Raw genomic sequence first — 12,589 nt, 5'->3', positions numbered from 1 at the left:
ATTTACCTGAACACTTATCTAGTGCCATGATTCTTGACCAGGGGTGATTTTGGCCCAGGGGATATCTGTCAACATTTGGAGACTTTTTTTGGTTGCCACAACCTGGGGAGAAATGTACTCCCGATATCTAGCAGACAGAGGTCAGGGATGCTACTAAATATCCCACGATGCCCAGGAAGGCCCCCACAACAAAGAGTTATCTGCCAACATGTCAGTAGTGCCAAGGTGGAGAAACCTCGCTCTAGTGTTTGACATTTAGATTGCTTCCAATTTCTCTACTTTCACAAATAATGCTATAATTAATATTTTAGCACTTATATATGTATAACATTATAGCACATAACTTTTTATTTATTTTGATTTTTCAAGAATAAACACTTTGAATTCTTGAGGCTATGGTTTAATAAAAAAATATATATTTGATCTTTGACCCCTGTTCCTGGCACAGAGATCCTATCACCCTTGGAATTTCCTGAGCAACAGGGGTGAGAAAAGCATCTTATGTTTTTCATAACAAACCCCTTCCAACCATACCGGAGTTAGTGCTCATGAGGGAACTCTGGTCAGTACCTGGATAGCTTCAGGATCAGGACTGGTCACCAGAAAAACCAAGCCTTGATTACAGGGTGAGAAATTTCAGCCCCATCCTAAATCTTTGGGTAGGAATAGGGGGCTGAAGATCAAGTTCAATCACCAGTGGCCAAAGATTAATAAAATTAATCAATCATCTCTACATAATGAAACCTCCATAAAAACCCCTAAACGACAGGGTTCAGGGAGATTCTTGGTTGAAGAACACAGGGAGGTGCTGGGAGGGTGCCATGCCTAGCGAGGGTATGGGAGCTCTGTGCCTCTTCCCACACACCTTACCCTTCATAATTCTTCCATGTGGCTATTCTGGAGCCATATCCTTTATGACAAACTGGTAAATGTAACTCACAGAAACTGAGTTCTGTGACGCATTCTAGCAATTATCGCAACTTAGGAGGGGGTGGTGGAAACCCCTAAATTTATAGCCAGTTATAAATACTGGCTATAAATGATCAGAAGTACTGGGACTTGCAACTAGTGTCAGAAATGGAGGCAATCTTGTAGAACTGAGTCCTTAATCTGTGGGGTCTTTGCTAACTACAGATAGTGTCAGAATTGAACTGAACTACTGGACACCCACATGGTATCAGGAAAGGCATCATGTATTTGGTGTCAGGAAAAAAAAACCTAGAGAGGCACTGTCTTAATTTCCTTTCATAAATTTTTAATTATCTTTTATCATTAATGTTTTATAATTAATGTTTAGTTAACGAATATAGTATGTATAGTATACCTACTCTAATACTCTCAGGACAGTTTTGGGGGCCAAGAATGGTTACTGACTTCAAGGAGCTCAATTTTGACCTATCTGTCTTTTCATATCCTCCCCATCACTTCTTAGAATAATAAATTCCATAAATTTACCACCCACTGTATAAAGCAGAGTTTCCTTTTACTTGTCCCTTTCCATCTCAAAAACCTTCACTGGTTCCCCATACAATAAGTTCAAACTACTTAACCCCATCCAGGCCAACCTGCCTTTCCATGTGGGATGTGTGGGGAAAGATTACACCAAATAGACATGCTTAAGTGCTGATGGCTAACACTTTGGCTCTAACTAGTGATTCTCAACCAGAGGTAACATCACCTTCAGAGGGAGTTTGGAAATATGTAGGTTATTTGGTTGTTTCAATGCCTGGAGGACACTCGTGGCATTGGTAGGTGGGGGCCAGGGATGCTAAACGTACTGCAGTGCACAGCACAGCCCTGCACGATGGACACTCGCCAGCAGTGCCCCACTGAGAGGCAGGACAGCTCCAAATACTCTCCCTCACTCTAGGCAGCGAAAGGTCATCTCAGGCACAGACTTGCTGAATTTCTAATACCAGCCACACTCTAACTATGCAAGTGCTTTCAACAGTCACCATGCCTTTATTGTTTTCTTCCAAATTTTTCCTCTTCCTAACTTATGAAGAAATAAATAAAGCTAACACATCAGAGGAAGCAAAATAGTCATTGGGCAAATATAAGTATCTGTAGTGACAATTCTATTACTACGAACAGGCTTAAAATGAGACAGGTTTCATGAAAACATCTATTGCTGATGTAGTTTTGTTGAAATATAGGAAATGAAATTTTATGTGGAATGGAAGCAGGAAGGAGAAAATACTACTAATTTCAATCTGTTTCTATGTTGTCAAAACAGAAAACTGAAACCACGTCAAAGCTATTTATAAATGTACTCACACATCTGGATAGGTAGGTGGGCATTTAACCCTCAAATCCACTTTTACATATACTTCTTCACCAGTTAGGCCTTGAGGGTACAAAACTAAATTGATTTCAGGGGGCTCTTTGACCTAAAAAAGGAAAAACAAAACAAATTTTTTTCATAGCTGTGGAGCCAATCATTAATGATTAAGATGGTCATTTTAGATCAAAAGTTCTACTTTAAAAATATTTGTAATTATATTTTACATAGATAATCTGGCATATTTTCCAAAAGCATGATTTAAAAACAAAACCTGAGCCAGAGAAAATGCATTTTCCTTTTTTAAGTTATCCAAGGAATGAACCACAATGTTCCACTCAGCTTCCATTTGTTCAGATGTTATCGAGTTATTATGCCTGGGTGCTCTCCTGGAAGCTGGGAGTGCAGGAGTAAATTTAGACAGACACAGTCCCAACCAGCTGATACAAACTAGAAGATGAGTGATTTCAAATAGTGATGAGTGCTGTAAAGAAATCAAAGCAGAGTAGAGGGACATAGTGGAGGGCGAGGAGAAGATATCTGGACAGGTAGGTCGGGGAAGGACTCTGCGAGCAGGGGAGATTTGAATTGAGATCTGAATACTGAGATACTAACAAATGAAAACTCTTGACAATGAGAGAATTGCATGTGTTTTCAATCAACTGCTTTTCACCAAATCACCAAATACCCTTGTTCTTCAATTTAGATACTTTTTCCAAAGTGGATTTGAAGTAGTTCATATTATATGTATATAATGAAAAAGGGGAGTCTGAGAGAAAAAACAACGGCTGAGCGCTCCCATGGTCCAGGCACCTTACCAACTTTGCAAGGCAGGTGCCATCTCCATTTTACAGATACAGAAGCTCGGGCTCAGGGAGTTTTACATTCTTGCCTACAGATACAAAGGGACAGAGCTGGGATTCAAACCCAGCCTTGACTCCAAACCCTGTCTTCTCCCATAAGCCACTCTTTTATTATGCCATCCTAAGTTGCTGGGATTGAGCCTTGATTTTTTTCTCTGAATGTCCTGGCAGGCAGGGCAAAAAGAGAAACATGGTATCATCAGAAAAGAGAAAGCCTAAAAATTATTTTACAGAAGCAAAGTACTCAGCAATACTAAATTCTAACAGAAATTTATAACGTGAACCTTACAAGGGGTACCATATAATAAACACTGTACTCTTCTACTATGTGTACAAAATTTGTAAGATCAGTTCTTATATGGCTTTATAATAATCCTTGATAAATGTGTGGGTCCTTCCATAAAGCATAATTCTGCGAATGTGGTCCTGGGGAGGGTTAAGCACTCTTTGGTCCACAGGCCTTTCATCCACTCATTCACCCATCACACATCCATCACCCACATTTGTTAAGCACTGACTCTGTGTCAGGCACCGTGCTTAGTCCACGAAGGTAAGAACACAAATATGGTTCCAGCTCTCATGGAACTTCAGTCTGATGGGGGAAAACAAACACAATAAACACATAAGTACAAGTTTAGAGAGTGCCATTGAAGAGATGACGTGGTGTTCTCCTTAGCAAATGACTTGGGGTGTGAGGGTATATACTTAAATGTGGTTATCAAAGAAGAACTATCTGAGGATGTAGCATTGAAGCTGAGACAAGCCAAGAGACCAAGCATTCCAGACAAGGAAAAAAAGAGACTGGAAATACATTTGAGAATTATTTCATTAGTAACAATTTTTGAAAGTTTTTTGTTTGTTTTACCAGACACTGGGCTTGTAGGAATGGCGTTTCAAATGAGTGGAAGACACTGAAAAATTCAATTGCCTATATTTGTCTAGCTGCCTAGCTGGAGGAGGAGGGATGCATACGGGGAGGTGGCCTAGGCCCATACTTCGATGGAACGAAGAACTTAAAAAAAAAACCTACTTATATCTTTATTTGATGAAAATTTAAAAACGAAGTCATGAACAAGTTAAAAGTAAACTTTGATGAATTTGGTTTTTAGTAACATTGGAACAGAGGGGGAAAAAACCCCCACAAGGACCATAAAACAAAAAAATAGGTCATTTTGACTGTATCAACATTTTTTAAATCACATAAATTACGTACATAAATGCATATGATTAGGAGAAAAATATATGCATTATATGACCCAAAATGCTAATTTTCTTAAGATATTTAGCTCTTACACATAAACAACAAAATGGACCACAGAGTGGAAAAATAAACCAAAGAGTATAAGCAGTTCACAGAAAAAGAAAAATCAATGGTTTGTAAACAAAGGTGTTCTAGATAATTTATAAATAAATAAAAATTAAAATGAGATATGTTTCATTTATGTGGCAAAGATGAAAAAGTCTAACATATATAGTATTGTTGAAGATAAAGGAAAACAAACACCACCATACACTACTGGGGGATCTAGGGATTGAAGGAAGTTTTTTGGAGGGATGTTTCCAAAAGCTATCAAATTATAAATGAGCAGACCTTTTGCTGTTGTGGAAAGCTAGCCAAAATACGTTAGTAATTTGTAACTATCTATAAATTATAGATACTTTAAACTAGCAGTGTCCAAACTTTTACAAATGCAAAAGTTTTTAGCATGCACCGCAAAATGTTATTTATAAATGATATACATATGCTACTAAACTGAAATTTATATTACAGCACATCCCCACTAAAAGAAGTTGAAAAAAAAATCTAATCTGAATTTACTGGCAGCAAATTTAGCCTGAACTGACATGAGGTTAGTAACAGTGTTTATCTGTTCAGTGTGAAATTTGAGTATTTCTATGTTTCATTGTGTTTGATTTTCGATGCTGCCCCAGACACTGAGGAAGGTATTAGGTAATGTGTGGAATGTGCACACATAAACATGAACAGAAGCACTTCTAAATTCTGAAACTTCTAAATTCTGAAACCCATCCTTGGATAAAGGGCTGGGCATGGTGGCTCACACCTGTAATCCCAGCACTTTGGGAGGCGAGGCGGGAGGATCACTTGAGGTCAGGAGTTCGAGACCAGCCTGCCCAACATAATGAAACTCTGTCTCTACTAAAAATACAAAAATTAGCCAGGTGTGGAGGCGGGCACCTGTAATCCCAGCTGCTCGGGAGGCTGAGGCACAAGAATCGCTTGAACTTGGGAGGTGGAGGTTGCAGTGAGCCGAGATTGCACCACCGCACTCCAGCCTGGGCGACAGAGAGAAACTCCTCTCAATAAAGAGTTTTGGATAAAGGATTTTGGACTTGCATCACTTTTCCCTGGCAAATAGCAGGTGATAATAAGTGCTTGTTGAATGACTAAACTCTGATTCATCCTTGAGTCCATCAATTATTTGCCTGCCAGGCCTATGAATGTGTTGAGGCCATTTGCCCTGTGTACAATAGGCCACAGACAGTTATTTAAATTCTTCTGCCTGCCTTCCATAGTTTTTGCTTTGGTTTGTCTAGTATTCCATCTTGTTATGAAAGCCACCAGCTATAAATTCTTGGGGTTATCAATATCCCTAACTAAAAGAAGTTGCTTTTTCTCTTCCATTTTTCTGCAGCCCTAGGAGCAGACAACTAAGCTTGTATAAAGTAAACAAACTAGTTCAGAATGAAGCCTTAGGGGCTTCGTGTTGAGTCCCGTGTACACTTTGAGACACCTATTTTGGCTGCTTCTTGGGCCTACTTCCTGATTCTCAAGGTTTGGGAACATAGAAGTTGCCCAGTCACCAACTTCTCTGTCATGTTAGGGGGAATAATTTATATTTTTACTATTTCAGGTTAAAAATAACTTCATATTATTAAGCGTTAGAAAAGTAAGCTCCCTGAGGGCAAGGATTTTTGTCTGTTTTGCCCACAGCTGTATTCCTAATGCCTAAAACAAGTATTTAATGAAGGAAGAGGCACCCTGAGTTTGAGAGAGAATATTTTGCCCTGATAGCTCCAGAAGATGGTATTTCTTGAGGAAATCCTGGATGTGTAGATAAAGCAGATATTGTGAAATGCCAGAGTTAAGAGCAGATGAAGAGGCCAGGCACGGTGGCCCACACCTGTAATCCCAGCACTTTCAGAGGCCAAGGTGAGAGGATTGCATGAGCTCAGGAACTTGATACCAGCCGGGGCAACAGAGCAAGACTCTGTCTCTACAAAAAATTAAAAAAATTAACCAAGTGTAGTGGCATGTGCCTGTAGTCCCAGCTACTTGACAGGCTGAGGCAGAAGGATTGCTTGAGAATAGGCTGCAGTGAGCCGTGATCATGCCCCTGCACTCCAGCCTGGGCGACAGAGCAAGACCCTGTCTCGAAAAGAGGAAAAAAAAAAAAAAAAGGCAGATGAAGTTAGAAGTATGTTTTAAATGATAATATGATAATATTCAGAAATAGTTTGGTAGATCAACTCTTCAAGGATGGGGAAAAAACTGTCAGTATAAATACTTTATAACGTGCCTTAATTTCCAGACAAAAAGGCAAAATAATATTTTAAACAAAATGCTATTTTAAAAGGTCTAGAGCTAGAGCAAGCTGGTCCAACCCGAGGCCCATGGGCCACTTTGAATGTGGCCCAACACACATTTCTAAACTTTCTTAAAACATTGAGTTTTTTTGCGAATTTTTTTTTTTTTAGGTCATCAGCTCTCGTTAGTGTTAGTGTATTTTGTGTGTGGCCCAGGGAAGCCAAAAGATTGGACACTCCTTCTCCAGACTCAGTCTAGAACCCTCTCTCCACTACAGCTAAGATGAATGTGTGCTATATTCTGAGCTAAATGTCTTAGAGGAAGGTGCAGAGGTATGGAAAGTTCCTCCGTACCGGAAAACACAGTGAGGATGCCTGGGGAGTACAGCTGGAATTATGTGGCGTGCAGATTTGAATGCATGAATGAGACTTAAGAATTCTGATTGAGGACGTAAGGCCTGTGCGAGCGCCCAAAAAGCGTTCTCAGAACAAAGTAGCAACGGGCGCGTATGAATGTGCTGTTGTATCATCCGCGAGAGCTTTCAGAGTGGAAAAAGGACAAGGTTGGAAGGAGGTAGTTATGTAATGGGATGTAGGCAGGAATAAGAAGCAGTGCCAGGTAAGAGAGAGGAATCCAGGGGGATTCCTCTGGGGAAATCATGGGGAAAGGGCTGTAGAAGAATTCGGCCTAGGTGGGGTTCTGGAGACCAGCTGCAGGTGCAAGGACTAAAGTGAGCATGGGTGGAACCTGAGGGATGAAAAGACTGCAGGATCCTAAAGGGGCGGCCCAATCTGGAGGTGTCCGGGCTTTGGCCCAGGGCCCAGGGAGGCCAGGGCACGCCAGCCTGGGCCTGACAAGCCACGTTCCTACCGGTCCGCAAGCGTCCGGCCGCAGGTCTTGAAAGTCCGCGCCGTAGATGGCCTCCAGGGCCTGTAGCTCGTGGTCCTGTCGTTGCGGGTAGCTCTCCGGAGGCTCGTCCGGACCGCGCCCGGGGGCCCCACGGCCCCCAGCCATGGCAGCGCTGCGCCCAAGGCAGGGCGGCCTTGCCTGGGCGGCGGTGGGCCCCCGGCAGCCTGCGGGGCGGGGCTCCGCGCTGCGGACGGGCTGTGGGCGGGGCTCCGCGCTGGAAACGGGCTCGTGGGCGGGGCTCCGGGCTGGGACGGGCTCGTGGGCGGGGTTCCGCTCCGGGGACGGGCTGTGGGCGGGACTCCGCGCGGGAGACGGGCTCGTGGGCGGGGCTCGGCGCTGCCGGGCGGGGCTAGGCTCGCGGGACTGGCCGTGGGCGGGGCTCCGCGCCGGGCGCTAGCTCCGCAGGCTCCAGAAGCCCAGGCGAAGGAAGAAGGCAAGGGGACAGCTTTGCCCACATCCTGCTGGGGGAAGGGGAGCAAAGGAACTCCACGAACCTAAGAAATGAATGACACAGATAGGAATGAAAACGCCATATTGTATAGTTTTCACGAAACAAGTATCTTTAACAGAAGTGCTTGCTGGAACTTCTCCATCCTGGCATGGCTAGTGCGGGAAACTTTTTTTTTTGGCAGAGTTTCGGCTCTTGTTCCCCAGGCTGGAGTGCAGTGGCGCGATCTCGGCTCACTGCAACCTCCGCCTCCCGGGTTCACGCGATTCTCCTGCCTCAGCCTCCAGAGTAGCTGGGACTACAGGCGAGCACCACCACGCCCGGCAAATTTTTCTATTTTTAGTAGAGATGGTGTTTCACCATGTTGGCCAAGATGTTCTCGATCTCCTGACCTTGTGATCCGCCCACCTCGGCCTCCCAAAGTGCTGGGATTACAGGCATGAGCCACCGCGCCCGGCCAGGAAACTCTTAAAGGGCAGACGTCGATGGGTTCTGAAGTCACTTCTAGTTTCACCTTGTACCTTCCCAGAACAAGACTACTGGGAGTAAAAATTGTGACCCCCCCCCACCGTCCTTCCTCCCACTTTAGTACCCCCAAACTTATTCTCTGAGCCACAGATTCAACACCCTCATTATGTTCTCTGTCCCTACATTCCCCAGCTTTGGGGATCTCCACTACCACCTTGCAAATTCAACTGAAAACTGTCTTTCCACTCAGGCATCTTTATGAGCTACCTTCCCATGAAGAGAATTATGTTCCCTTCCCAGTTCACTCAGTGTGAATTTAGGGAGTCTTTGTGTTATATCCTGCCTCAAGTCGTCGTTTTTCAAGTTTATGAAATAGTCTGCCTACCCAGACATTGTTATTGCACTTCATCGTCAGTAACTTACTAATGCTACATGTCCATTTAGAATAATCCTATTGTACTAACCCAAGTTAGGTTTAAGTGACGTTTCTTCTGTCTACCTTGCTTACTCCTCCACTGTTCACTAAATAATGATTGTGTAAATTCCTTGCTGCCATCTATCCACTCAGTTCTGGCCAGATAACACAAATGCACTAGCTTGACCCAAGGCCAATTTAAATCATCATCTTCCCTCTGCTGGAGACCTGTTCCTTCTCCAGTGATCTCTGACTAGGCAAATGGCACCATCCAACTGAGTGTGATTCTGAATTCCCTTTCTCTCAACTCACATCCAAATAGTCACCACTTCTTCTGTCCATCCACTACACTCTAACCCATTGCCACTAACTTAGTTCAGGCTACTGTCACCAATTCCGTGGGTTACTTCAATAGCTCTCTTAGTCACTGTCTTCATTCTTGCCCCACATTAAGCTATTCTTCCTATTGCAGCCAGAGTAATGTTTCTAAATTGCAAATATGGCCATTGCACTCTAATCCTTAAAATTATTCCATTTCTCTATTGGTCTTTAAAAAAAAATTTTAAACCTATATTTATGAAAATGTCAAACATACTTAGAAGTAAACTCCTCTGTACTCATCATCCAGGTTCAACAACTATAGATATTTTGTCAATTTTATTTCATCTCTTCTCTCCATCCCTCAGGAGTGTTTTTTTAAGTCTCAATCATATCATTTTAAAAAATAAATACCTAAGTATATATCTCTAACTAGAAAAGGAACCAACATAACATATTACTACCCTTATACCCTAAAAATGTAACCATTTGGCCAGGTACAGTGGCTCACACCTGTAATCCCAGCATAAGATGGAGGATCACTTGAGACCAGGAGTTTGAGACCAGCCTAGGCAACATAGCGAGGCCCCATCTCTACAAAAAATAAAATAAAAAATTAGCTGGACAAGGTGACATGTAGTCCCACCCTCAGGAGGCTGAGTGGGAGGATTGCTTGAGCCCAGGAGTCCAAGGCTGCAGTAAGCTATGATTGCACCACTGCACTCCAATCTGGGCAACAGAGTAAGACCTTGTCTCTTAAAAAAAATTAACAATTTCTTAGCATCATTTAATACCTAATCTATGTTCAAATATTTCCATTGTGTAAAATTAGAATCTATACTGGATGCTGGACCTATAAAAGATGTAATTAAAACAAACAGCAAAATTTGAAAGGAGTCTGTGGATTATATGGCAGTATTATACCACTGTTGATTTCTTGACTTTGTTATACTGTTGTCATGTAGTAAAGTGTCTTCCTTATTAGGAAATTTCCAGTGCAGCATTAAGGGGGCAGTGATGTATTAAATATGCAGTTAGCTCCCAAATGATTTAGGAAAAAGAAGAGAGATGATGCTAAATCAAATGTAGAATGTTGAACATTGGAGAATTTAGGTGAAGGATATATGAGAGCTCTTTGAATGACTCTTGAAAATTTTATGTAAGTTGGAAATTATTTTAAAGTCAAAGTTCAAAGCAAAAAAAAATAAGAAACTGTCAAAGTGTTTCCCAAAGTGGTGGTACCATTTTATATTCCCATCAGTTTATGGGAGTTCCAGTTGTTCTACCTCTTTGCCAGTAATTGGTATTGTAATGTTTTTAATCTTAAACATAGTAATTGGTGCTAAGTAGTATCTCAGTGTGTCTTAACTTACATTATCCTAATGATTAATGATGTTTGGCATCTTTTCATGTGATTATTTTCCATTCATATATCTTCTGTCTTCTGTTTTTGTTCACATCTTTGGTGCATTTTAAAAATTTTGTTTTTGTTTTCTTATTAACTTTTGAGAAATATTTATATATTCTGGACATGTCTTTTTTTTTTTTTTTTGAGATGGAATCTCGCTCTGTCACCCAGGCTGGAGTACAGTGGTGCGATCGCAGCTCACTGCAACCTCTGCCTCCCGCGTTCAAGCAGTTCTCCTGCCTCAGCCTCCTGAGTAGCTGGGATTACAGGCATATGCCACCACGCCCAGCTAATTTTTGTATTTTTAGTAGTGACGGGGTTTCACTATGTTGGCCAGGATGGTCTTGAACTCCTGACCTCGTGATCTGCTCGCCTCAGCCTCCCAAAGTGCTGGAATTACAGGTGTGGGCCACTGCGCCAGGCTGAACATGTCTTTTATCAGATATGTGACAGGCAAAAATATTCACCCAGTCTGGGGCTTGCTTTTTCATTCTCTTAACTGTATTTCAAAGAGCATGTTTCTTACTTTAGAGGACATTTAATTTGTCATTTTTTTCTTACATGAATTATGTTTTTTAGTCATATCTAAGAAATATTTGCCTATCCCAAGGCCAAAAAGGTTTTCTTCTATGTCTTCATCTAGACAGTGTTAGATTTTACCTTTTGGCCTATCATCCATTTTAGTTAAAAACTTAAGCATATACTTATTATATGAAACAGCAATTCCATCCCAGGCATTTACCCAAGAGAAAGAAAAGCATATGTCCATACAATGACTTGTATGTAAATATTCATAGCACCTTAATTTGTAATATCCCCAAACTGGAAACAAATCAAATGCCCATCAACACAAGATGGACATATTGAGGTATAAACAAATTGAGGTATATCAATACAATAAATACTATTCAGCAATAAAAAGAAATACATTATAGATACAGCAACAACATAGACAAACTCAAAATAATTATGCTGAATGAAAGAAGGCAGACATAGAGTACATACTACATAATTCCATTTATATAAAATTCTGAAAAATACAAATTTGGTAACAGAAAGAAGATAAGTGGTTGCCTGGGGATAGGGAGGACATAGAAGAGCCAGGTGGAGGGATTAAAGAGGAACAAGAAGAAACTCTTGGGAGTGATGTCTGTATACATTCATTATTTTGATTGTGGTGATCATGTCATAAGTCTATGCATATATCAAAACTTATCAAACTTTACAATTTAAATATATGCAATGTGTTACATGTCTATTATACCTTAATAAACAGTTAAATGAAAAAAGCAAAAGGTCATTTTTTTGTTTTGTTTTGTTTTGTTTACAGTGGTTTGTTTGAATCAAAATTCAAACAAGGTCCACACATTGCATTTGGTTGCTGTATGTGCAATACAGGGTTAACTAAGCAGGCTTGGGATGTATAAACTCTGTATATTTCAAAGAAAAGATTGGCCCTTGACTGGCTCCTGGGAGATAACCTCTAAGTCCTTGAGACATTCTGCCTCCTAAGAATGTCTTTATATACTTGGGGTTCACAAACTAACTCATCAGGACACCCCAACATTTCCTTATTCTCCAAGTACTTCCTAAACCTTTAGATCAGTCTTCCGAAGACGAGTCTCTAATCCTATGTCCTCCTTGCTCCCCCAAACTACATCTCCCGGTCTTGCTGCTTGCCCTTGATGTTCCAAAGAGAAGCTCTCAGATTTTGGTCACTGTTTCCCAAATTTTAAAACTACAATCCCTTTCCCCTTCATTCTTGAAGGATATTTTCATTGAATATAGAATTCTGGGCCAACGGTTATTTTCTTTCAGTACTTGAAAAGTGTGCCATTTCTCTCTGACCTACATGGTTTCAGTGAGAAATCTGTTATCATTCACATTGTTTTCCCACTAAAGGTAATGTGGCACTCCTCTTTGGCTACTTTC

The 12,589-nt window shown here is 41.3% G+C and overlaps 1 protein-coding gene across 7 annotated transcripts in view; it reads right to left on the bottom strand.

The window, feature by feature from the left end:
• Positions 1–7,818, bottom strand: part of EIF2AK4 (eukaryotic translation initiation factor 2 alpha kinase 4) — a 103,879-nt gene extending 96,061 nt beyond the window's left edge. For 6 of the 7 annotated variants that reach the window (XM_063639084.1, XM_063639083.1, XM_063639085.1 and 3 more), the window contains exons 1-2: positions 7,562–7,787; positions 2,278–2,390 (exon numbers count right to left, since the gene is read on the bottom strand). In XM_063639084.1, coding sequence (XP_063495154.1) covers positions 2,278–2,390; positions 7,562–7,705 — 257 coding nt within the window. In that variant the 5' untranslated portion in view covers positions 7,706–7,787. Of the gene's footprint in view, positions 1–2,277; positions 2,391–7,561 lie in introns of all 7 variants that reach the window. The other variant, XM_055278668.2, reaches the window with a different exon arrangement.
• Positions 7,819–12,589: the final 4,771 nt, after the last annotated feature.

The sequence above is a fragment of the Symphalangus syndactylus genome, chromosome 5, assembly GCF_028878055.3.
Source record: "Symphalangus syndactylus isolate Jambi chromosome 5, NHGRI_mSymSyn1-v2.1_pri, whole genome shotgun sequence".
NCBI lineage: Eukaryota > Metazoa > Chordata > Mammalia > Primates > Hylobatidae > Symphalangus > Symphalangus syndactylus.
This window is presented reverse-complemented; position numbering and strand designations above follow the sequence as displayed.